The following is a 27,749-nucleotide window of genomic DNA, read 5'->3' on the forward strand; positions in this document are numbered from 1 at the left end:
AATTTCCTATCGATACCACTAGATGGCGGTAAAGCACTTTTTTACATTAGACAGAGCTATGGCCTGTCTAAAGATCACAGAACAACTCATTAATTCGTTCATATTTTTATTCCACAATATAACTTTTGCTCCTTTCGGTGCAAAACATTTGATACAAGATACATATTTCCAAAAATATATTTTAAATATATGGGACCCAAAAAATATATAAACAATATATGAAAAGCATGAAGGGCTGGATTAGTGTGCGTGATGGGGGATTTTTGCTCATTTAAGGCACAGATGGATATGTTACAATATATATTTTTGAAGTAAGTTAAGGCTAAACACACAAAACACATCCTCCATATGTGTTGCATTAAAGAGCCACTACTTATGTGACGTATGAAGCGGCGCTGGGGCCGAGTGACCCACAGGCCGGCCTGCTGGCTAAGCTTGTGTCCACATTTCCTGTTTTTGGCCTTGGAAGTGAATCGGTGCAAAGTATAAACAGCTCGGCCACATTAAGGACGCCCTTTGAGACACACACACACTGATTTGTTAGCTAGCTATGTACATGACTTAATGCGTATGAAGCAAGCGACTCACTGGCAAGATGTTCTCTCTGAAGCGTTCTGGGAAATTGTTACTCATGAGTATCAAATATAAAGTGTACAAATACACTAAATTCTTGTAGACTTTTAAATCCACTAACATTGATTTTTAATGAGCGGGATGCGATTTGATGACGGTTTAAAAAAAATCACTTCAACCTAGTTTTGCTGTTGTATGTAAACATGTTAAATCTGGATCTAATCCTGTTTGACCATTTAAGCGACATTAAACTTAATTTGCAGAATTGGCATTTATATCGGTCTTTGTCTAATTTAAACAAAACAGTCTTTGTTCATACAGGCTTGTCAAACTTGTTTCAATCTGGATTCAAATGATCTCATTTAACACAGGTTTCAATCTGGATTCAAATGATCTCATTTAACAGGGGTGTTTATAGCAGTCTACTCATGCAATTTGAATGAAGTTGTAAATGTTCTTAGGTGCTTTCAACACAATGTCAAATAGTGTATGAATCTGGATCCGATCCAGATGAACGCACCTGCCGCGGTCAGGTGTTTTTATCTCTAAAAATATGAAAAGCAATTTGAAATTTAAAAAGTTACGGTGCATCCTCTGAGTTTCTTCATCATTGCGCGGTGGCCACATACTGTAGGCCAGCGGCCCTATTTCCTGTATAATAACGTAAGCTATGAGAAATGTAGAGGACGCTAAGGCGGAGACAGACATTGGCTGCGTTGCTGCGACGGACGCTCAGAAGGCGTACGCTCCGACGATGAGGGTGAGCCTCAGTAGGGAGCTGGAGTGGTAGTTCATGGCCAGGTGGTGCGTGATCATCTCCAGGTCCACCACGTACTCCCTGGGGCCCGAAAGAGGCTTGGTGAGAACCAGCATGGCGCTGGCGTTGCTGGACCGCTGTGGAACAAGGTGGTTGGCTTAGTCACTGCTAGCCCAGGAAAAAACCTTTTTGACGGCTATAGTATGGTAGTGAATGAACTCCTGTACATCTTTTAACTCATGGCGAGTTAAGTTGGCTAGTAATCGATTATTCCAAAAAGAATCAATTACTTAATTCATTTAATTGCTCTTTTTTTTTTCCAGTTTGACAGGAGATTATTCCAAAATAATTACTTAATGCATTTAATCGCTATTTTTTTTTTCAGTTTTAGACTTCGTTATTACCCATATAAACGCTGCAAAAAACATCAGTTGTTGAAAGTTTGAAAGTTTTTGTTAATGTTAAAAAGGATACAGGTTTAGATATACAATTTTTATAGATAATCTTATTTATAGTCCGCACATCGAGGGCCCTCGTAATATACCTAATATACTATACCTAATATAAGCCAATTGAGCACTGAAGTGATAACTGACCATCGGATGGCAGTGTTTACACTTACAACACAGCTATTACCTACATCAATTCTAACTGAAGAATGGAAGTCAATCTTTCATATGACAAAACCCATATTTACATAGACATAGCACGCAATATTCTGTTGGCCTTGAAAGATGAGTGAAAATGCTGAAAATACAGGCCCTCTCGAGGTTTCCTTTTCCAATAACGCTTGGCACTGAAATAGTTCAGGGGCAGTCAGGAGCCAAAATAAATCAAAATATGACAACATTAATGCACGAATCCACACGAACTGTACGACTTACCCGAAGGAAAAAGTCCCCGGCCTCATTACCAGCTTTGATCCGGAAGGTGTTGTGCGTGTTGGCGTAGATGTTGGTAGCTTGGATCTGGAAAATATCGGCGGGCACGGGCCGCTCGGCCCGGATGCTCATGTACTTGTAGACGATGGACGGCGGCAGGCCCTGGCACTCGGCCTGAGAGCGGCAGATGCAGCGGCTGCAAGAACACTTGACTTTTACTGAAAGTGCGACAAATCAGAGGCAAGAAAAAAAAAACTGTGACGTTGACACACTTTTCTGAGGATTGGGTGTAGGGCGTCTCGCAGGGGTTTCTGGGATAGCAGCGGAAGCCGCCGTAGTAGTTCCAGCACATCTCATCGTCTTGGCAGTTGTGCGTCCCCGTCTCGCACTCGTTCACGTCTAGATAATGACAACAAACAACTTTGTCTCAAAATACATATTAACGTGTATTATCGTTTCGGAGTGTTAGCCATCGTAACACCGCTTGCGGATATAAAATGTAAACTATGCTTCATATTGTACATTCCGAGGGGAATCCTGCATGGTTGGGGCCAGTTATGCCAAGGGGCACTGGGCGCGAAAAAATAGCCCGGTCAAAGGTAGTCCAAACCACAGGTCTATTTGTGGCACAGCGATCTGGATTCATCTCCTCTTTCGCACAAGCGGCAGGATTCATGGGCGCCCCTCGAGAGGCCTGCACCTGACCGAGGCAGCCAGGGCAAAAACATAACATCAAATAAATCCACTTCAAAAAAACTAACACTGAGTGTGTGCACGTGTGTGTGAATTCACTCAGGTGGCTTTGAGGGGAAATACTAAGTTGATGTGTTGGTGTCCTGTTATGCTGTTCTCAAAGTTCAAATCATGAGTGGTGACACATCAAATCTGACTCACACAAATGCAGCCAGTCAGTCATAGGATCTTCTGACGGACATTAAAACCTATGACTGACCAATGTTGGATTTTTTTTTTTAGGCCAAAGCTGATTTTTTTGCTGTAAATAAATACTGACTATCGATTTACCGACCAATTTATTTGAAAGTATTACGGAATTAAACCCGGGACCTCAGAACATAGAGGCGGACATGCTAACCACTGTGCTATAAAAGCATAATTCTTGTTTTATCCTTATATTTTAAACAAACTATATTTTTAGGTTGTGTGTGTAAAGTATTGACTGGCAGGTTATTTTTTTTGCACTATTGCCTTGCAATGCTCACCTAATCATTGCTTGTAAAAATGTTTTGAATGACAGGTTCAGAAATGACCTCATCACCAAATCTCATGATAAATATTTAAAGGTACAAGGTTAATGTATGGATTTATGTATAATAAATAATGATACCAGTGTTACTTGTATACAAATACCGCAACTGGTTAGGGTCCGTAAAAAGTTACTTTTACTGGTAATTTTGGCCGATGCTTGAAAGGCCATAATCGGACGATTTAATGTGTGTGCTGATTAATCGTTTGGGTCCTTTAAAACTCAATATTTTCTCATGAATTTCTAAACTGGATCAAGTCTGAAGACGGGATACTTCTTGTTGACATTTGTTGTGGTGTCTCGGATGAAATGGCTCTTACTACCGGCGTTCCCCAGGGGTCAATCCTGGGGCCCCTATTGTTCAATCTGTAAATTAGCTCAGCAGGGATAAACTCCAGCTTGTGAGGATGTGCCACAGAAATGGATGGATGGAATGTAGCTTTATGTGAAATTGTTCTGCGACACACAAAAAGTGGAGTGCTTAGACTAGAAGACTGACTGATGGAGAATGATACAGTACCTTGACACATCCTGCTGCCCTGCAGCTGGTATCCCTCTGGGCACTCGCAGGAGTAACTCCCCGGACTGTTGATGCACTGGTACTGACACATGTAGTTGGAGTAACTGCATTCGTCTATGTCTGCAAAAAAAGCAGCAACATACAAGAAAATGTAACAATACACTATTTGAGAAGGTCAAATGAAGTTTATTTGGAAAGCTTAGCACATTTCTCATTCCTTCTGAAATTTCATCCCAAATTCCAATTCTGCTAACTTTTTGAGTTGGATACAAGAGATTTGTGGCATTTACCTTGGCAGGAGACCAAGTCCGGGGCCAGTTCATGACCTTGGTTACACTGGCACAAGAAGGAGCCAATCAGGTTGTAGCAGTGATGCTGACATGGACTCTGCGTTTCGCATTCGTTGACATCTGACGATGTAACGCAACACACTTGTAAATACACACCTTCCACATGATTGTGGTAAAAATAATAGACAACCAATTACAATAGCCGGACACTAAATGGGTGGCAGTCTGTCAGCAGGAGGACTTGAATCTCTTCGTCCTTGTACACAATCATTTTAAATAGAAGCAGCAAGCACGCTTCAATATAAGTCTTAATATAATGTTCATGAAAAAAAAACAGGACTATAGTGTACAATGTACTACAACTCCAAAAGTGTGAGGGGAATAATTCACTATGACTCAATTTATGATTCCTCATGTGATTTGCTGCCCTTCTTTATCTTCAACTCAAAAGTTGTGATCTTAAATTCATAGTGGAGCAATGCTGCCACCTAAGGGCATCCGCTTGTAAACACAGTTACGTAGACTTGACTTTTAAAGACAAGGTGGACGAGACCCTCTTCCGTGTCTCGTCAAAAAACATACCTGGCGATCATATTCGTCTGTGGCAGTGTACTATTGGGTTCAAGTTGACGAAGATTAAAAATCCACAGAAGTGAATGAGTTAATAACTTCTCTGTTGAAAGAATAATTTGTGTTAAACCAGCCTACAGTATATTTAAAATGATGGCGAATGTGCACCAAATAACAGGGCGAGCTCAGTCCGCGATGTTTTGTCATGATTTTCTCCTGATGTGTGGTCTTATTTCCCTGATCCTTGTAAACCATTTAACATAAGCGATGCCGATTCCAACTAACAACTCCAGCGGTTCGTTTGGCCTTTGTCTTATTGAACCTGGCAGAAGATTAATACCGTGTTACCGTGGAGGAAGCGTACCATGCTGCTTTTACTACTTTGAAACACACACACGTATGCACGCACATGCGTCCCCTGCGTGACTTACCAACACAGCTGTGGTTGTTGCTGGCCAACCGGTGACCTGCATTGCACTCGCAGTAGTACGAGCCCTGAGTGTTCACACACGTGTGCATGCAGTAATGGGACAGCGCGCACTCGTCTCTGTCTGCAGAGAGACACACACACTATACAAATGGATCCTTTGAGGGCCTTTCCATTTTGAATCCATCTGCCTTGCGGTCCTTTGTGAGGACACTTTTTAACGTGGTAAAAACAATCATATTTATCCAATTTCACATACACACGGACACACGTGTACAGTACAGTATACAGTACGGTATATACTACGTGTATGGATCGATGTATAAATGACTATAAGGGCATTTATATTCTTTACGTACATATTGCAGATATATACACAGAGTATGCAGTGCTCTTGTTTGTCTGCGTCCCTGACGCATAATTTTTGATGTTATTCCTTGTGTCATGCGAACCATAATTGTTTGGTGTACTAGCTATCAGGGTAATTTGCATTACTATAGTAATTCATTGCTCCTGCATTAATTCTACATGAACAAGGCACACATTGCTAATTAATGTTGTATTTTTTTCATGTGTGAAACATAATGCTGCTTATGGTCTGTTGACTCGGCGCAGATGATAAGTTTGATAATTTAGCTGGTGTTAATCGACAGATATAGCAACAGAAACTGGGGTTTCAAACATATGTCCCGCGTCCTGGCTCACAAAAGGGTCCAAACCGGCCCACGAGATAATTTTGTGAAGCACAATTGAGCAGAATTTTTTTAATAAATGAAAAACTTGAAATGTTTTATGATTAATAATAACATAAATATTTTATGATTAAAAGTTATGCTTTATTTTGGACAGTATCAAAAATGAATAGTACATTTGAAGTTTTTGTTTAAAGTTAAATCAAAGTATACCATGATTTTATTGGTCCGGCCCACTTGGGAATAGATTTTCCTCCATGCGGACGCAAGCTTAAACGAGTTTGACACTCCTGCTCTGGATTGTGCAGTGGTTCTCAAAAATTCTACCTTCAGGTGGCTAAACATTTTTTCCAATCATCAAGTTCTGGGCCAATACAGTTATATTTAGTTATATTTACTTTACTTTATATATTGAATTTGTTGTTTTTACTGTGCAATATTTGGGACGCCAAACATTTCTGTTGGGACCCATAGTTTTTTTAGTATTGCGAGTCCCGGGGACCAAAGACTTTTTAGACGCAAAATGACCACTTCGTATGTTATGTAAATGAACAAACGTATGTTTTTTACATACATGCTGAACGTGTAACGTATATACGTAATATAAATACACACACATATACATATGAACATACTACTTGGTTGCCACAAAAGTATCATTAAAGTACATTAACATATTTTCTATATTTACGGTAAAAAATTGTATTGATATTGTTGATTTTACAATTACAAAACGCACCGTGTAAATTCAACAGTAACAATGATTTCTTTTTACCATAAATGTAGAAAATGTGTTAACCATAATTTAGAGGTAATTTTCTGGCTACCGGGTTGCCAGTGTTTTACCGTAAAAACCAATATGTTTTACAGTATATATGCAGACGATAAAACACATGCGCACATTTTACAGGGGAACGATTGAATGATTGGAGTCGGTTCCGTTCAATATACTCACATCTTTTATATCAGACATGGTTATTTTAAAACGCATATACGTCTGACTGGGCGCAGTGGTCCTTTAGTAAATGACAAAGACTGACCTACACATTGGTCTCTGTTCCTCTGATAGCCGGCAGGACACTGGCAGCTGTACGAGCCTCTGATGTTGAAGCAAGTCTGCTCGGGTCCGCAAGTGTGTTGACCTGTCGTGCACTCGTCTATGTCTGCTCTCCACACGCACACAAACACACACACACGCACAGGCCGCATATATGTACTGAAACATATGAGAAACAAAACCAAGCAATGCTACGTGAGGTGAGGTTTTGCACCGTGAAAACGCTGTGTGTGTGTGTGTGTGTGTGTGTGTGTGTGTGGGGGGGGGGGGGGGGGTCACTGACATGGTCACATAAGTGCACGCATCGTAAACGCGCACAGGAAAAGCAGGTGGGTTAAGAACGCACACATGGCTCATCACTTTGTATGATTTAAGGGGGCTTTTGTTTATCACTCAACAAATGGCCATATGACTGTGTCGTCTTTAGAAATCCTTGCCTCGACTTAGGAGCTTTTGGGGCAATTGCTTTTCGGAGCAATTGCAGTACTGTAAGGAGAGGCAAAATCAACAATGAACTCCATGCCATTTATTGAAATGCGCAAACACAAAATTAAAACGTGCTGGTGTAGGCCACTACTCACAACCAGAAGCACAGACTAACAAAGCCTAACTAACACTCACAAAGCCACACCCCTTAAAGGCACAATCCATTCCACATCAAATTTCCCGCTTTTTTTCAAGATGTAAAACCTTTTAAGCAAGTTTATGGTTTCAATAAAATGTGAAGAACTTCACAAACCATCAATTGTTGATTTACGTGACATGCAGAAAAAAAAAGATTGTAATCTGTTTTTCTTCTTCGAACTCTTGCACCGGTAATGATTGACCACCATCTGCTCCCACCTAACTCTTCCTCTTTTTTCTAAACGTGTGTGTATTGACTCCCACTCTCTCTCTCTCACACACACACGCACACACACGAAGAGCGTCCAAACACGCCCATGCACTCTCATCCCAGCAGGCCCACCAGCAGTCTTCCTGGGTGGTCCCCCCAATGTAGACAGCCATTGGGCATTAGTTTCACAGTATTTCAAGTGAGTTATCCTCAATACCACACACACGCGCATACACACAGAATCGGGAAAGAGGGAGTCGTTATTTTTGTGATTTGGCGTGAGCGCGGACCGAAAATAGTGTGAAAAAAGATGTTTGCAGCGAGGCATAAAAGCTAAAAATGTGCTGCTGCTATTCGTAGAAGTGAACAATGAGATTCAAACAAAAGAGCCAAAAAACTGTCAAAAGCTTGACATCTTTTTTTAGATTATATTGCACATTATATATACACCTATATACTGTTCCCTCATTTATTGCAGGTGTTACGTTACCAAAAAGACTTTGTTTGTTTTGTTTGTTAATATATATATATATATATATATATATATATATATATATATATATATATATATATATATATATATATATATATATACACAGTATATACATATAATTATTTTTTTTGGTCTGGTCTGACCTTAAGGAAGAAAAATAGGAAGTTAACCTGCAGTCGAAAATGTTATTGTCATAAATGAAAATCCATGATAGAGTGAAGCCGCAATTACCAAACAGCAATGTAGTGAGGGAACATTGTAATTAGTTGCCTGGAGTCCCTATCTTTTATTCACGTGTAAAATTAAACGTTGGTACTTATGGTGGAACAGTGGTAACTCAAATAAATGAATAACGATAACCAATCTGATAAGAGGATGGATCAATACATCTGTTGAGGCAAATTGTTTATTTACTGTACAGTTGGAACCGAACGTGTCCAAAATTCACGTATGATTGACACCCAATGAAATGAACTTGTGTGGGAAAATTGAAAGTCGTTTTTTTGCTAGAACAAAAAAAAAAGCTTATTTTAATCTTATTGTTATGTTTGTGTATTTTGAATCATTTAAGGAAACGCTGGCAAAATAAATGGTGAATGTGTTGCCATTCTACCAAACAAGCATGTAAAGGTTAAGAAATTTTGCTTTGAATTGTGTTAAAAAAAATGCTTAAATCAAAAATGCTTAAATCACTTAAATCAAATCCAAGCATCACCAAAAGTGTCATCCAGCTAAATGCGCCCGTAGCAAACAGATAAAAGAGAGGTATTTCCAATAGGGCAACCTTCATACGGGCACAGACAAGACTGCTCCACATGCCACTATATCCTTTAAAAAAAATAAAAAAAAAAGGGATGAAAGCGGGGGTGGGTTGGGAATCCCAAACTTCTTGATGTGGCTTGTACAGCACCTGTGATGCACTTCAATAGCATCACAACAAAGAAAGGCGATCACATGGTACCCCCCCCCCCCAAAAAAAAAAAAAAAAGAGAATTTAAGGACTAGGGGAATGTTCTGCCTACTCTTTAACTCCTCTAAAATGTTCACGGCTAAAATGAACTGAAACATCGCTGATCAAAGTTCCCACAAAGCACGATGAATATTGTGGATGAAAAAGTATTATCGTATGCTCTGTTTCTATGTAATGGTGCTTAATCTACGCTTAAAATGAAAATAAATATATAAAGTACTGTAATATGTATGCTAATTTACGTTGTTATGCATTCAATGTTAGCATTCAGCTAGGAGACATTTGCTAAGAGGAATAAATGTGGCCTGGTTGAACACCTCAGGTGTTTAAATATAGAACAATTTCATTTATTTTGCTTCATGAGTTGCTTTATGAGTATATATATATATATATATATATATATATATATATATATATACGTATATATATATATAATTTTTTTAAAATTATATATAAAATAATTTTTTTGTTAATAATTACATTATATTTTTTTTTATGTACGCCAAAGCCAGGATCAAGTCAGGACCACACCTTCCAGTTGAAGGTATTTGATGATTCACAGGGACTGGAAATGGCGTGCCTCTTGTCAGCAGCCCCACACAAACATCAGCAATAAAAACGATGTAATGTCACAATGCTGACATGAAGCCAATAGTGCACTAACGATCTCAATACAAAAACAAAAAAAGAAGAAGCTTTTTCTTTTTCTTTTTTTAACCATTCCTTCAGATCGTTACCTAATACAACCAACGACCTACTGTCAATTATTTTGTGTGAGCGGTGCAGAAGACTGTGAACAATTGAGTGGAGCAGGAGCCAAAGTAGGCAGGCCTGACATTTACAGATGACTCTTCCTGGATGTTTTTATTACAGAGCTGGGCAAAATGACTTTTAGCCAAATTCCTGCAGAAGGGGGAAGAGTGGCTTTTAGGGGTGGAGGCCTTTATTTGTCCAAACACATATTTGGAATAATGTGATATACATGACTGAAAAACAAAAGTGATATATTGGGCTTTGGGGTGAAATTTCAAGATGAATTTAAAATGTACTATAATAAAGATTAAAAGATTAATTTGAGCATCTTCAGGAGCAGACAAATCTGAAAATCAGAAAGCATATGAGTGTTGTCGCTTAATGAAAGATAAATTGAACTTTTATAAAACTTGTGATGGCACCTTTGATACCAAAGTAGCTCTTGTTTAGCCTACCACATAAATCCAAAGCACCCAGCTGCGACTGTAGCCACAGCTAACCATAGCAACAAAGATGCTAATGTAATGCCACTTTTGTCATTGTATATTAATCTTTTGATCAGCCACAATAATACAGTGTATCTAAACTGAAAAAAATAATGAAAAGAAAACAACAACTTTGGTTGAGGTTTTTCTCTGAAGTTTTTGGGTGAAATTAAAATGAGATTAATTAATCACAAATCCCACTTAACGAATCTTGACTTTTTCCATCTAAAATCTTAAAAAAAAATCTTTAGAAAAAAAAACGTAAATGTATTGGTTTTTAGGATGAAATTTCAGGATGAACCTAAAGTGCACTATAAACTTTTCAGGTGGCCTTAACTTGACCTTTTGTCAACTTGTGAATGTCTAACTTTTTGGACAATCCGGTATTAAGAATTTATTAGTAAAACTCACAATATAAGTTTTATTCTGGTCTCTGTTCTTTACAGTAGTTTGCAACTGGGAATAAACAAACATTTGGGGTGTTTTAGGGAGGACTGAACTGTAAATTGCAATTCTATTTATTTCATTATGGTAAGATGATTTGAGTTGAAATTGTTTTGGGAGATGAGAGTAGTCACAGAACGAAGTAAAATCGTATTTCATGGCACCACGAGATCCGTTTGTGACGATTTTCTGCCTCTTTTTATTCTCATTCTAATTCAGCTGCATCTCTTTCAGTAGTGCTCATTACTGCCAGACATGTTGCAGTGGTGCAATGTGGCACTACATTTAAGGTATAAAAATAAATTTAAGACAGAAAAAAAGTAAAAGTACTCTTAAAAATCTGCAATATAGCAAATACTGAACCAGTTGGGCTACATTTCAACCGAATCAGCATTTTCTACCGTATTTGTTTCCTTTTGAAGTGACATCAAGATGAACTTAAGCGCTATTTGGCCCGTCAAGATAAAGACAAGAGAAGCTGGCATAAAGCGCATCCAAAAGAAAATTATTATTACGCGCGTGTGCATTGTAAGGCAACGAAAGCGCTAAATAAAAGCATATGTGCAGCCCGCACGAACTAACCGCTACTTTGTTGCTGAGCCTTTGATACGCTGCCATTACTTGTGTGAGTAAATGTGTGTGTGTTTTTTTGCGGCTGAGGTGGTTATCCCATACTTGGAGGGCTCCTGGGGCCCGTAAAGTCCCCCCAACCGCAACTTACCGCATGGAGTAAGTCCATATAGTTGACACATAAACTTTTTTTTTTTTTAAACGGCAACAAGCTCCAAAAGCGATGATGTGTGAGGTCATCCGCATTTACTCGACACAGCACTCTTGTTAGCAACACGCGCAAGCGAGACTTTCCAGGGGACAAGTGGAAGTGGAAAGAATGAGGAGAGAAAAAAAAGGGTGGAGGACTTTTTTTTTTTATGTTGTTGAAGATTTGAAGTTAGATTTACGGCGTGATGTCAGAGTTTTTACACTCCCTTTGCTCTTTTCGGGATTAATTCGAAAGGCCCGTGGGAGTTTTGGAAGGGAAGCTCAAAGAATGTGTATGTGTGTGAGGTGCTTGGACAAGAAAATTTAGTGCTACAATGTAACAAAGTAAAAATACATTGCCAATTTTCTGGTATCTGTATCGAGGTTAAAAAAAATGGACTTTTTGACTATTTTTGACTTTTTCAAATTCGGTTCATTTTCAGTTGTTAGTTTTTAATGAGATATTTTAATAAGCTGCATTTCCTTTTTTCTTCCAGTTTGTTTTACTTTCACCTGAACTTGAGTCTTTTTCTAATAATTTTCTCTTTTTTTTTGCTAAATTATTGGCCAAGATACTTTTACCTTACTGTCACTATGTCAAAAAATACTGAAACATTTTATGTTTTGAATCTTGTTTTCTAAAAAAAACAAATGTGAGGTGGACAGGCCCCATTTTCTATAAACATTAATGACTAGCACCACCATGCTATTACGCTAACTATGGTATTTAGAGCTAAACATAGCATAATAGCATAGCAACTTTGCTATTAGGCTAACAATATGGCAGTTAGGTCGAAACATCGTTCGAGTAGTAGACTTTCATGTTGTCATTAACATTTCTGGAAAACAAGTAAAAACACATTTTAAAAAAACATTTTACAAACAAGTAAAGTGGTTCCTTTTTTTTGTTTCCCAAACGTTTAAAACGACAAAATACCATACTGTTAGATTAATAGCATCATACCTTTGTTATTAGGGTAACAGTATGACATTTAAAGTAAAGTAAAGTAAAGTAAAGTAAAGTATTTTTTGTTTTTGTTTTGAAGAAAAGTTTGAAATGACCATCATTTAGGGGTACATATCGTTAGCTTAATAGCATAGTTTCCTGTCATTTTTAAATATCTTCGGAAAACAAAAAATTCAACAGGCAACCACAAACTATCAGCTCCGATTCACAAAGCTAATTCTATTTTAAGAATGATTAATTTTTAAGGTTAAACAAAACACAATGTTCAGTATCAACGGTTAAAGAAGGACATAAGAAGGACTTCACAGTGCACCCATGAGAAAACAAGCCTTAAAACACTGAAGAAAATGTGTGATCTTTTTTTTTTTTCTTGATGCGGATTTATTCGTAACGTGACAGGGCTTGTTGTAATTGTCACTTGAGCGCTTTTAGTTTTGTTTTTACTGAAGCCATCGCGATGGAAAAGCAGAAGGACATCCAAGGAACGGTTTGGACAGCAGAGCTTTCTCTTTTTGTATCTGGGATTATGGGATTATTAAATATTGGCAAAAAGAAGTGGTGAGGGCAAGAAGTGCATTGCTAGTGTAAAAGTCACATTAATCACTGCGCAAAGCCGTACCACAGTGGCACACTTATTGCTAGCCACTGTAATATAATTCATAACTTCATTGACATGATACTTTAACATAGGGAAAGTACCTCCACTTAGTTTTACAAAACAAAACCATCAAAGGATTCCATGTACCGATATTCGTGCATGTAGCACTTGTTGAGAACCACTACTTTACAAGATTTAGTCGTTTTTAGTTTTTGCACACGTATTCTCATGAAAAGCCTCTTGGACAGAAAAAAATGGGAGTGTTTCCCATTCAAAGCAAGTCAGATAAGAAAATCAAAAGAAGCAAAGACATCATTCTTCTTCACATTACAGCATAAAATATTTCCATGTTGTAATATTGAGAGGGGAGTTTTTGTTACATTTAAAGCCTTGCTCACTTTGATTTGTGCTCCCGAAAGGTCAGAAACATCCCCAGGAGTACCAACAACATTCCCTCTTGTGCTCCCGTCTTGCGATGAACAGTATTGCTGCCTGAAAAGGAAACTACGGCCAAAGTCAATTGCTCCAAAAAGATACCCTTCAAGAAAAAAAACATCCAAGGGGGTGGGGGGAATCTTATTTAAAAATGGCTTAAAGTCCTGTTATATTAACTCAACTCTATGAAGAAAACCAGGTGTATATCAGGGAATATTAGTTCTGTCCCGATCTTATGTGAATCGATTTTTTGGTCAAATCTCCACTCATCAAGTACTCTAGGGTTCTAATAATATATTGTACTGAAAAATAAATAAATAAAGGCATAAATAATTGTGTAGAATTAGACTATGTCACTATATCAATAACTGAATTTTCATTTTCACAGGCATTCATCACAAAAAAATTATATATAAAAATATAAATATATATAAATATATTATATATATATATATATATATATATATATATATATATATATATATATATATATATATATATATATATATATATATATATATATATATATATATATATATATATATTTGTGTGTGTGTGTTAAAGTGTTAAATTTTCTGATAAAAGACGATTTGTAAGTTATCTCATTACAAGAAGTGCAATAATTCATGTAAGGTAAATTTGTCCAAGATAGTCATCATTACATTATTGAAGTATAATGAAAGAATAACAACAATATTTTTTGCCTGTTTCAAAATTATGACTATTCTCCAAGCAGCACACCAGTTGGAAGTGTTGCCTTTTCTTCTCTTAAAAAAAGGAACATTTACTCTGAAAATAGTTTCTATATCAAATATGACTTAGTTCCTGCATAAATACAAAAAGTGTTCATTGGTCTCATACAGGTAAATGAAAACCTTTTGAATAGTGGACCCCAAAATAGCTAAAAAGAAGAGCTACAACTGCAAAAAAAACAAAACAATGAATAAATACAAAGCGCTGCATGAAGATTTATAGGCACTGTGTGTCCCTTTATCGACATGAGGTCAACGGAAAGATCAGCACACGGTGAGCAGATGAGTGGAGGAAGCAGCTGGCCTCTGGACGGCCACCAACAGCAACAGCAGAACAACAGCTTTGTGCACGCGTTCACCTAGGACACTGCGCAGTTGCCCCCCCCCATCGCTAATGTCAGCAGGCGCAGAAAAACACAAAGTAAGCAGAAGCTGCTTCCGCCAAGAAAAATCTGCACTACCTCTGTCAAACAAAATTTGACATTTATCTTTTTTTTTCCTCAAGTGTTTGGCTAATAGAGGGTCTAAAAACAGCATGTCAATTTCAAAATTCAGAAATGACTCAATGACTTTACTACTTTACTGCACTCTTAAAAACTAAAAATAAGTCTTTGGGATTGAATGAGTTCAATGTGAGAAATTAACATTAAAGGGAAAGCATTGAAAGAAGACACTAGGGAGCTGAAATTTCACCCAGATGGTGACAACATGACAAAGTTCAACAACAACATCCCTCAGCCATCCCTTGGCTAAAACACAGTGAGAATGATGTGGAGGAAAATGACCCAAAAAATGGTCAAAACACTGCACAAGGGTTCAATACAAGAACATTTTGCAATCTTTTTCCTGACACTTAAATGTCCTACAAGCTCACATGTTGCTAACAAGCATGGAGGTGCGATGAAACCAAGTATATATTCTTTATCCCCTGCAGAAAAAAAAAATCAATATGACTTCTGAATCACAGTCAAGCACAGTACGCCAAGTCGTGTGTACCAGCGAACATTGCAATAAATCTCTTATGATGTGCAATATACTCCATTATTTAGATTGGAGTTACTAAAATATTCATATTGTACTGAACTTTGTGTTCAAAACACATTATAAAATCAAATCTAAAACTAAAAAGTGTGTTAAGGTTTTTACATGGTGGATTTACACTTATTGCAGAGGGCTGTGGAACATTCATTTATAAAAACAGGGTCGCGTGTCTCCTTCCTCCAAATATCAGCAGGCTGTCAAATCGAAATTCTGAAGGCAGAGTGGGGCTCCGCTCTCTCTCTCTCTAACTCTCCCTCTCCCTCTCTCTCTCTCTCTCTCTCTCACAGTCTCTCTCTCTCTCTCTCTCTCTCTCTCTCACACTCTCTCTCTCTCTCTATCCCTGTGCTCATTCTCTTGCCTGCATTCCTGCTTCCCGCAGATCGATGTGATGCTTATCTGTCAAGGTGGTGAGTAATTTTTACCATCACAAAAGACGGGAGCAAACGAAAGAAAAAAAAAAAACGCTCTGACATTCCAGAGATATTCCTCCCAAGTGCATTGCATGCTCACGGAAAAATGTTAGCGGTCGGAAAAGATTGACAAAGCGCAAGGGTTGCCCCTGTCACAAGGGAGACTTTGAATTTGGGGAAAAAATGTCCATCATGACAGGTGGGGACGTCGCTAAAATTTGTCAAGCATGCGGGTACTAACATGGCTGATGTGACCTTAGCAAAGGCAGACGGGTAAACAGGAGGGGCAAGTCCGGTCTTGCCCCGCGCTGCATGCGCAAGAGTGTCTAATTTCAGCCGTGAAAAATACAATACTTACGTTCTTGATTTGTGTTTTTGTTCACTTTGCTTTGATTAGATTTTGTCTCCATTTTCTTGTTAGGTGTTTCTTTTTATCTGTTCTCGTCAGCCTTGTCCCGTACGTCAACCAATCAGCTCCCTCAAGCTAGAATCTAAATCTAAATCCAAATATAAGGAAATGGATCGACAATGAGGTACACCTGGACAAAACACGACTGGCTACAAGGTACCAAGACAAGATGAGAACAAAAGGATCCTAAAGAGCATGTCATGAAAAAAGGTCAACGGGGAAAACAAAATTGGCCTAAGAAATTATTGACGATTTTAAAATATTAGCCAATTAAATGAGACTGCCGAGTAATTGGTGGGGCTCCACTATTAACTACTGAAAAGCAGAAATTCCATGGATTTGGACAATTTTAAGTTAAACAGTCTCTTAAAACCAATTCTGTATGTGATTTTTTTTTCTAATTTAACACTTTTTTAATGCCAAGGCAGCAACAGTACATTTTACTTTTCAAATTAAGAGCAAATGAATTGAAACATGGTGCAAGTCATTGGTCGTTTGCAAAACATTGTATGTCTTCATTTTGTTCAGTCCCACACGGATGTGCATTGTCATTGTGAGTTTAATTCAAGCTTATATCTGAATTTACCAATTTAATTTCCCTCTTGAAATAATAGACAATCTAATTTGGGGGGTTGCTAGGATTTAAAGACAAAACACACTGTAAATCATGGTACCTTAATACTCAAAATACCCACTCTGAAAAAAAGTCGCCTTTATGGTGGTCTTGGAAGGCACCCTAAAATAATAACGCTAACCGCTTGTCAACACTGCTAATGACTAATTAGACCACGTTTGATGGACAACATTCATTTGCGGGAGAGGTTGACCTCACCGCTGCTGGAAATAAGACTTAATATGCATAAATATGCCGTACAGCCAGCCACTTGTGGCCATCTTTCCTCGTGCGTGCATGTGTGTGTGTGTGTGTGTGTGTGTGTGTGTGTGTGTGTGTGTGTTTAGTGGGTGGGCGAGGTCATGGAAATGCAAGTATCATTAAGCTGTCACACTCACACTTAAGTTTTATAGCTCGTGTGGTTGTTGCAAATCCGGGTGCCAATTTGTGTCACTACAACAACAAACTGACGGGGTTCAACTTGAAGGTCAAAGGGTTTTTTGTTACTTTGCAAAAGTATATTTGCAGGCTCATCATTAATAGGTAAAGAAGATACTTCTACCATTGAAAGAATATATGCATGTGAGTGTTGTTATTATTGGTCTTCACGTTCAAATATCTGTCGTTTAAATGGTTCGAAAACTGCAACTATTGATGCTAACTGATGGCATGTTGGTAGCATGTTCTATTCTATTTTAGCAATAAGCTAGCAGGCCATTCTCAAGCTTGTGTATGTTTTTGAGCGAGTTCATCGATGACATTTTTCAACATCCGTCCACTTTTGCAACCGATCTGGGATTGCTACATGCTATTATTTAATCCTTGGGTACTCTGGTATCAAACACAATCAAATGATGTATTGGTAGATCGCATGACTGTCCGACATAAAAAAAAAAATAAAAAAAAACATGGGCACAAACAATAAGGCTAAAAGCTATGCTAAGCTATACTTTACAACCCAAGGTAAAACTTTCTACAGCCACCATTGTCCGAAGAGGTTAAAACATGTAATTCACCTCTATCTTAAAAACACGAGGAGTAGAAAGTCCAAATATCTATTGAAATATAGAATATTAAAGTACCATAAATTTCAGACTGTAAGCAGCTACTTTTTTCTCACGCTTTGAACTCTTTGGTTTATAGTCCAGTGCGGTGTATCTGCAGTTTTCTTACTAGCCACCAGGGGAGCAATCTGTACTGGAATCTGTGAAAGCAGCCATTAAAAAAAACAGGCTCAATACCAGCTGTGATAACAAAATATTTGTAGCTAATGGACATCAGCATAAATCATGAATGGATTAAGTGCAGAGGGCGAAAGGGAAGATGATAGTGCTCAAAAATTTCTGGTAGGCTTCAAACCAGGCATGTTACTATTGTGTTGGTGCCACAGTTGAATAATTTGAGTGTGTCTGTGTTATGCTGAAAATATGTTGGTGCTTCTCTTATTTCTTCACATGCAGGCATGTTCAGTCTGTCTTAAAGGCGATGTTGCTGTAACCAGGCAGTTTGATAAAACCGGTTTAAATAAAAATAAAAATGTAAAAAAACTTCCATGTGCCATCTTTCTGCATAATTATCTGATGTCACAACCTGCCGTTTTACAGCCCGGTGCTGACGAGAATCGATTTTCTGTTCGTTATTTGGTTGTGCAGCTTCTAGTCTGAAATTTAAAGTAGAAAATAATATTCAAGTAAAGCGCATATACCTAAAAAAAAAAAAAGTATTTGTCTTTTCCACTAATCCTCCTTCTTGTCATATCATCATTTTTTTCGGTTGAAAACAGTCCTTTGGCAGTCCAACCGGTGGAAAATTGGCCGTGTTCTTTCCCCCGCTGAGCGTTTCGCTGATCTCTCGGTTTATTCGCCACACACGCGACATGGAGTCACCGGAAAACAAGCGGGGCGGCCTGTCAAAAGCCGTGACGTTATTACGAGACTTTCTGCGGTCGGGCGCTCCTTCCCGCACTTTCATGTTTCCCCTCTCTCTTTTTTTTCTCTCTCGATTTTGCCCGGCCTGACGCTGCACTCCTGCTTTGACTCAACAGCAGTGAGCACTACCATGTTTTACACCCCTATAAAAACCTACGATTCACAAAAAAAACAACAACAACAAAAAAAAACACACTCACAAACACACACATGAGGAACACCATTACACGGATCGTTGCCTTAGGTGTTAAAAAAAAAAAATTGGTTACTTTTGTTTTTACCACGACAGCCACTCACTACATTCCTGCTGCTATTAAACCACAAAACGTGTGTTGCCACAAGTACATACATACACAAAATAATATGAATATTTGGTCACTGAAAACTAGGCAGTTGTCGTTTTGTAGCAATCTAAAAATGTCTTAGGACATAAATAAAAAACTTTTCTTTTAAAGCAAGTAACTATCTTGATTAATTAATTTCACGTATGAGTGTTTGAAGTTTTCATTTATCAATTGAATCGACGTTTTATTCATTATCGATATTTTAATCGTACCAATCAAATAATTCATTACTTGTTAAGCTGCTAAATACATAATATTTTGCACTGCATGATATCATCCTCATAGGTATCGTTTGTTCTACTCCATAATATGCTCAGAATGTGAGTCGATTAATTTAATAGCGTTTCATTATTATTGCTCTATTACTGTTTTTTTTTTTTTAATGTTTTATTGCCTGCTTTATTGTTTGCTCGATTGTGGAATGTAGTCTGCACGGGGGAGGGAACAGAAAAAGAATTTCATGGTGGAGTATTACTATGCATTTGACAATTACAAAAATTAAAATTATTTAATTATTAACACTAAATCAGTTTACCTATTTTTTGATGAGCTGCAATTGATATTAATAAAAAGTCTACACACCCCAACTCAAATGAGACCAAAATACTTTTAAAACTTTTCCTACTGTTACCTAAAATAAGTAATTAAAAATAAGACCAAAGTCATTCTGAGAAAGGAAGTAAAGATAAACGACTGAGATGGTTGCACAGGTTATGCCAGGGAATGTGGTTGTGTTCAAGATGAATTGATTTTGTGTGAAATCATGTCAAACGGAATAAAGCTGAAGTGTGCTTGTCGGCTTTTTCTGACTTTTTGAATCCTTTCTAGCAGAATCCTGAATTATTCATATGAACACCGTCTACTTACTTGAAACGTCATAATTTTGTCCACATTGACATATGAATGAAATGAATGAAAAAAAGTCCCCCAAAAATGTAATATATGCATTTTAACCAATTTTAAGACAAAAAAAAAAATCCAAACGCAATAAATATTAGGGACTCTTAAGATGTTCCTCTGTGGTGGATGAGTTTGATCCCAGCCGGAGTCAGGGAGCCTAACATGTTGATTGGCTTGTTGAGGAGAAGCCAAAAACATCACGCCGCAAGCAAACGGTTTACACAACATGACATCACACAAGCTTGCAACACATCTGGTGCGCACGCGTGCATGTGTCACGCAGATGGATGAACGCTTCACCTCTGGAGCGCTCAAGTCATTAACACGTAATTATCGAATACCGGCCCGGCTCGGGGATGCACGCCCCCGCTGCGATCGGCCAAGTGCAACAGAGGAATACTGATGATATTACGGGAGATAAGGAGCCCCTTCGGGCCAAATATTTTTGAAGCGTGTCGAGTACGGCGGTGCTACGCAGATGTCAGTGATGGAGGATTCCAATCGGCAAGCAAGGTGTTGTAAGCCGCCTTGGCTGCCCGTCAATTCTATCAAAACGCTGTAATGTTTAACGGATTGAACGCAAATACATATTTCCCCATCGGAAATTCTCGGAAAATTACACTCTATGATATTATACTTGATCGACGGCGTGATCAAATCGAGTTGCGTTGAAGTTCTTGTCACTTTTTCGCATTTAATACTACACTACTGCTCATTATGGTGAACACGCCCTGGACACTTGGAAGCAGTAGAAGACAGACTCACAGCTATATCTGGAGACAGAGGAGACTTTTGAACTCACCAGCAGTAAACTTAGCTGCTCTGCACGAAATATAGAGAACATTACTCTGAGCACTGTTACGTTGTCTGTCTACATGTGTTGCCATAACATTTTTGCCCATAATGCTTGAAAAGGTTATAGTTTATAACACTGCCAGCTGTTTTTTTTGTGTTTGGCCATGTGACATCCGCAAGTTGGGCTATGATTGGTTGTAACCTGAGCGACTGTGATGTTATTATCGGTTGACAGCGAGTGGCAAAATGAGCATCCTGTGATGGATAAAAAAGGGTGGATTTTGCTGCTTGAGTCATATTCCGCAAACAGAGTATGAAACAGTACAGTGTTCCCTCCCTATATCGCGGTTCGGTTATTGCGCCATCACTCTATTTCGTGGATTTTCATTTATGGCCATAACCTTTTCTATTGCAAGTGTACTTTGCTATTTTTCTTGCAACTTTTTTTTTCCTAGGTCAGTTTTGTTTATTTCTAAAAACCTTTACTAAATGGATTTTCATTTTGCACCAAATATATCTCAGTATTTTTTTTGTCATTTTTACTCCTTTTAAGTCAGACCAGACAAAAAATATCGATTCAATTTACAAAAGAAACTTAAAAAAGGAACAAAGCAAAAAAAAAAACAACAAAAAAAAGGGAAACAACAAGGGAACACTGTCAAGAAAATTTGTGCAAAACTTGACTTTCCTTTTAGAGTGGAACGATTCCATTAGGGTGGATTTGATTCACTCACGATTTTCCTATTTTAATCTTTTTTGTTACACATCCAAAATACAAATATAAACTGATCTAAGATTACAGTTTATAATTTGGTGGTAGGCTATTAAGTGTTGGAAATGGCAAAAAAAAAAAGACAAGTCTCCTGCTGACTGAACCACCACAAGACATTTCCAGAACGAAACAGCACGCACTTTCGATTGATCCCGTACCCCTTACCTCTGCAGACGTTTTGCTCGTCCGCCATGAAGCCAGCAGAGCATCGGACCGTCGTCCGGCTGGTGTAAGAGAACTGCCCGGGGAAGACGCGAGGGGGTTGTGGTTGGCTAGGTGGTGGGACGGGCTCCTGAGGGGGCGCCTCCTCGCCCTCCTTGCTGATGAAGATACGGGCGCTCTTGGGGAGGCACAGGTAGCCGCCGTAATGGTTGATGCACTGCATGCCTCCTTTGCAGGCGTCGTCCAGCAAGACACACTCGTCAATGTCTGAAATGTGGACGAGAAAAAGGCTGCAATTAGTGCAATAGATTGTATATAAGAATCAAATAGTTTCAGCGGAGTCAAACTATGGATGGACTCCACAAGCTTTCATTTATGAAGTTGCACAAAAAGATGGGATTGAGCTTGATGGAATTTCAGCCAGTTTTTAACCAAGATCCAAAGCATACCACATCATGCACCAAACATTGCATAGGCATGTACTGAACGGATGCAAATTTTACACAAATCCCAATTAAGGAATTGCAGCTATTATGAAGTTGTGATCCAAAGCATACCACATCATGGGTCTAATACTAAAGTTAAAACTTTGAGCTATAGCTATTGTGTGTCTAGAACTAAAATTTGGATGAATTACAGTCATTTTTAAACCATGATCCAAAAAAATAGCACATCATTCATCTATTACCAAAATGTTATTAATAGTTTAATTCAAGAGATTTTTCAAAAACATGGCAATTACCATTAAGTAATTACAGCCTTTTTGAAACCAAGACTCGATGTGTACCACCATTCATCTACGACCGAATGTAGACTATTAGAAGAATTAGTTCATTTTTAAAGAATGATCCAAAGCATACCACATATCTACAACTAATGTGCAGACAATAAGATAGAGGTGTCCAAACTACGGCCCAGGGGCCATTGGCAATCCGCCATACACATTTTAGCAACCCACAAGATGTGCTAAGAATCCAAACTGTTTAGTAAGTTGTAGTAATAAAAATAAATAACAAGGCCCTTGCGTTTTTCTATTTTTCCGTAGGCGCCCCTAAAAGGAGCAAGTTTGGACATCCCTGTTCTAAGGTTTTAAAAAATTTAAAACATATATTTAAATTCAGTCATCCAGAATGTGCCAGACTTTGTATTTCACTGTGATTGGCTGGACTTTATTTGGGGGGCGGGGCTTGCCAGAATAGTAGGTGCCCTTTTTTGATATTACATAACTCGGTAAGAATTTGATAATTAATTCAATAACATAACAATTCGCCATAACAAATATGAATATAATATTTTGTCATTTTTGCAAATACTGTATACACCAGCCTTACCTTTGCACTGCTCACTCACACTGTCATACTCATACCCTTCAGTGCACTGTGGAGGAAATAATTGTATTAATAACACGCATCGACCAACAATAAAGCGTAGGAAATTTATGGGGTATTTTCACAAGATAATATTTTGTCTGTTCTTATGCAATAAAACAAACTTCTGTGGGTTGATTGAGGAATACTCTAGTTTGTCTTTATCAAGATTGTGATACTTTTTTTTTGCCTACTTACCGAGTAAGAGATGGGCTCCTGAGCCTCCTGGGGGAGGGCACAAGAAAAGAGAGCAGCGAGGAGACCCACGCAGTTCCACAACATGTTGACGGTCACTGTGGGACCGAAAAAGAGAGAGAGAGAGAGAGAGAGAGAGAGAGAGAGAGAGAGAGAGAGAGAGAGAGAGAGAGAGAGAGAGCATAGTGAGGTTTTAATAGCAAGTATGATGACGACTTTAACGAGTCCTGACATCTCCTGTAATGTCAAGTTGATGCTGGAACCCGGGGGAATGTGAACACGAAAAACGGAGGATCGTTGCGTCAAAACCGTGCGTAAATACGCACGAGTGGCTACAACATGAATGGTTAAATAAATAAATAAATCGCTCGATACCTTACCTGGACTGCCGACGTAAGTGGATATAAGTCCCAAAGTCTAACAGGTTAGTGGTGTTAAGTGTGGTTTTACGCAGATGGTGTGCGAGTGCAGCAGCATTTGGGATGAACGCAAGTGGGGTGAGGGGATGACATGCAGGGGGCGGGAGGCGGCCAGGTTGGGTCTCGCTCACCGGGCTGTAAGCCCGAAACAGGCTGCAATGGCGACCTCTATCAATACCTGGTGGTATTACATACGGGAAAAGCCCTTTGTTGCTATTTGCTCAATTCAGAACTATATAACTTTTTTTTTTTTATATCGATTCAGCCGTTGAATGTATTATTTCGCTTACAACACATAATTTACGTTAAAGGATGAAATATGTAAAAAAATAAATTGAAAATTAAGTAACCTTATCCGTACATATGAATGCAGCCTCCGACAGAAGCCACAACGGCGTACTCTAGTGACGATGGGCGGTACTGCATATATAAAATTTAAATTCAAACATCAAAATACTTGAGACTGTTTTTCCAATTTATTGATTTTGGATAAGGAAACATAAAGTGCAACTCTGTCAGTCTAAATAAACAGAGGGTTTTAACGTCAATAAAATTCATATTTATTGTTTTTTAGGTACGAATATAATCTGTCACTGAAAAAGCTTCGTGTCAATTTTTTTTTTTTTGCTAATTATGTTTTATACAATCATAAAATGTTCTTATATTGTTCTCTAACAATTGTGAAGTTGTGGTTTTGTCACTCACGTACCCTAAAATATAACAGTATAACTAACATGTTACAACGTAGGACACCGCAAAACACTGACAAATATAAACACAATCATTGGCAGCCTTACAGCATCTTAATATTTGGTTAAGTAAAACTGTTAAGTAATGTCAAATCTCTGCACACTGGCACAGTTTTTTTTTTCGAATGACCTTTTTAATATTCCTCCATCATCTTTGGAGAAGGGGTTATGTCTTACAAATACTGACCTTCTCCTGTGAGAGGCATGCAGCAGTCAGCAGGTGGTCAATGCCAATGATGTGTCAGCATCTTTTGGGATGTTTACAAGAGGAACATCTGCTGCCATGATGTCACTTCCTACTTGTCAAAGTGGGAGAGAGAAAGAGAGAAAGAGACAGGAAAAAAAAACAGACCCAACAAAAGTAATAGGCTCTTGCTTGAATGTTTATTTTAGTTGGCAATGTACGAACAAAAGCAGATACAATCAGCTCCATGGTGACTACAAACGATCCGTTGGTTATTTTTCAGAAGCAAGTCATAAATACGTCTCAAGTGTTACACTTCGAGTTTCTAACAACTCCCAAGTTACAGGGGCTAATATCAAGCAAGCGAGCAGCAGTTTGGCACATAGTGAACAATACCTAAACAAAAAAAACAAAAGGAGGGTCACGAGCGACGTTTCTTTCGATGCTGAGGGCAATGCATCAGGTACTGTTGGCGTTTGGAGAGTGGGCCAATCAGTTCCTGATGCAGTATCATCCACATCAGAAAGCTCTTCCTTCATCATCATCATCATCATCATCATCATCATCGGTGGAGGAGGGGAAAACAAAGTGTTTACTGCTGCTGCCCCCAGCCACTCTCAACTAAAACCACCATGAGACCCATATTGCAGGACCCATTCTGACTTGCTGGTGAAACAAGCCAAAAAATACATCTGTATACATTTATGTAATATTGTGATCAATAACAAATGGTATGGTACTTAATGGAAAAAAAATTAAAATGATTTCAAATACGATACCGGTAATTACAATCAAGAAAAATGTAACATTTTCCTCGTCAGTATTTTCAAAGTATCATACTTTCTTTTAACTTCTTTTAAATATTTTCACCAATGTCTATTCAAATCTGCCTGGTGATCTTATTGTACTGTGTCTTGAGTGTTAACAAAGTTGACTTAAAACTTTTTTGCTGTGGCTGAATTTGCTTGTGTTTGTTATCGTTATGTAACTTGTATGTTATCTAGTTTCAACTATAGTAATATTGTTGCACATTCCCATGTTATATTTAGGCCTGTTTGATGCTAATGTTCAGATCAGAAACGCTAACTGTTATTTTCAAATCATTGACTACCTGAATAATTAAGTGACTGAAGAATTTGGACAACTACACTTTGATTTGTCACATTTTTCTAAAGCAGTGCTTCATAAGTATGGTACGAGTATCACTAGTGATGTGGGCTCCCTCAAGTGATTTGTGAAAGAATCAAGAAATAAAATGTTCAAATATATTATTAAGAGCTTAAATTTTGTATATACACTTTTGATAACTGCATACAGTAATGCCATTTTTAGGTGACAGCAAGCGACAAAATGGCTTCTCCGTGATGGCTTTTGCTTCTTTATCCACATTCCACAAACTATATTTATCAGAATGCCATTGTGATATTCAAGTACAGCTTCCCTATGATAAGTAAGTAAATAAACTATTTATTTCATGTCACAACGGGGATACTTGGAGTTAAGTATTTTTTAAGATGCTACATAAGTTTGAAAGCCACTGTTTTAAAGTACCGGTACTCAAGTATCATTTTTCTCTCCTCTAACCACCTCTTATTATTATGCTATGCTGAGGCAACTATTGGGAAAAATGAAAATCTATTGAAGTGTGTGGTGCCTTAATGGCCATGGGAAAATGTGTCTGCGTGTACAGTACACATCACTGTAAGTCAAGATGGCAGCGCAAGCATCTGGAAAGTGAGTGCATGCAAATCCGCGAGAAGCATGCATTATGAAAGGAGGTTTTGCTTCAAAAAGACATTTTTTTTTCTTTTGGAACCACCCGCCCCAAAAAGTGTGGAAGGAGGGAGGTGAGGAAGAGCAGACAGGTCCCGGGTGAGAGGCCCTTGTGTAATCGCACTGACATCTTCATTGAGGGCCCGCGGTCTCCTTGCCGCGCGCCCTCCCAAAAAGGGCGTCGCTGATGCCGGTCGATGGGTGCGGGAGAGCGAGGGGCCGAAGCGCCGCGCTTAGCATAATCCCAGAGGCCATTGTGAGAGGAGCAAGTGAACGACTCACAGTTGCCAGCTGAGATTTCACCAAAACACGGCAAAATGGATGTGGACGGGGGCGGGACGAGACGGTGGGGATAACACAAGAGGATGAAAAAGGGGAAAAGGGAGAAGCAGCGGCCTTGAGGAGGGAAATTCAGCTGTGTGCTCTGGACTGGACATTTGTGGCCACCTTCAGAACTTTGTTTTAACCGTTTTAATTTTAGCTATGTTTTAATTTTAGCTATGCTAAAGCAAATGCGCAGTTTCATTTTAAGTGCCTTTGGTGCTCTGATCAGAATTACTGTCATAATAAAAATGTAACAGTAATGAAAATTTGAGGAGGTCAAACAGATTGCACACAGACCAAATGTGTTTCCTGTATTGTGTGCCATTTATTTTCTTGGGTGAACATGTTTTTGTCAGGTCAAATAAATTATTCCGCTACCGAGTTTATAGGAAAGGGTTAAATTATATGAAATATTTCAGCCTTGTTGATGGGTTGTACTTGAGCGACTGTGATGTCGTTTTTGTCGACATTTCTTGGAACAAATATCATAATTTATGTTGTGAATATAGGTTTAGCAACACTGCCAAAATATTGCAAAGAGCGTCCACCCATGCAATGCAGCAACATTTGTTTACATTTAATAATTCTCCACTTTGACACGCGAGGTTGTGGGCTGTACGATCTTGGCACACTGATGATGATGATTCGACCACAATTGTGAGACAAACTGCAGAATCTCTCCAGGTGATTGTGAGAATAAAAAGCACCTTCACAGTTGCCTGCAGAGATTACTCAGTCGGCCCCTTCAATGGTGGCAAGGATGTGTCCTATGTTTCCAAGTCAATTGGCAGCAGATGGTTAACGCAGATCACAATGAAGGGACAGCTACGACCAATACCCCG

General features: G+C 38.5%; 1 protein-coding gene across 3 annotated transcripts; it reads right to left on the reverse strand.

The window, feature by feature from the left end:
- Window positions 1–89: 89 nt before the first annotated feature.
- Window positions 90–26,834, reverse strand: efemp1 (EGF-like fibulin extracellular matrix protein 1). 3 transcript variants are annotated; one of them, XM_088421958.1, is made up of 11 exons: window positions 24,814–26,834; window positions 23,462–23,556; window positions 23,228–23,273; window positions 21,900–22,163; window positions 7,015–7,137; window positions 5,287–5,406; window positions 4,286–4,405; window positions 3,996–4,115; window positions 2,484–2,610; window positions 2,215–2,407; window positions 90–1,467 (listed from the first exon to the last, which is right to left on the reverse strand). In XM_088421958.1, exons 1-11 carry the CDS (start codon window positions 24,830–24,832, stop codon window positions 1,306–1,308), a joined length of 1,389 nt encoding a protein of 462 aa, XP_088278084.1. In that variant the 5' UTR covers window positions 24,833–26,834; the 3' UTR covers window positions 90–1,305. The 3 variants fall into 3 exon arrangements, with proteins under 3 accessions (XP_088278084.1, XP_088278085.1, XP_088278086.1); XM_088421959.1 differs by lacking the exon at window positions 24,814–26,834 and adding an exon at window positions 23,839–23,972; XM_088421960.1 differs by lacking the exons at window positions 5,287–5,406; window positions 7,015–7,137 and having other exon boundaries at window positions 24,814–24,922.
- Window positions 26,835–27,749: the final 915 nt, after the last annotated feature.

Source organism: Hippichthys cyanospilos, chromosome 8, assembly GCF_059441005.1.
Source record: "Hippichthys cyanospilos isolate Australia breed blue-spotted pipefish chromosome 8, RoL_Hcya_1.0, whole genome shotgun sequence".
NCBI classification, from domain to species: Eukaryota; Metazoa; Chordata; class Actinopteri; order Syngnathiformes; family Syngnathidae; genus Hippichthys; species Hippichthys cyanospilos.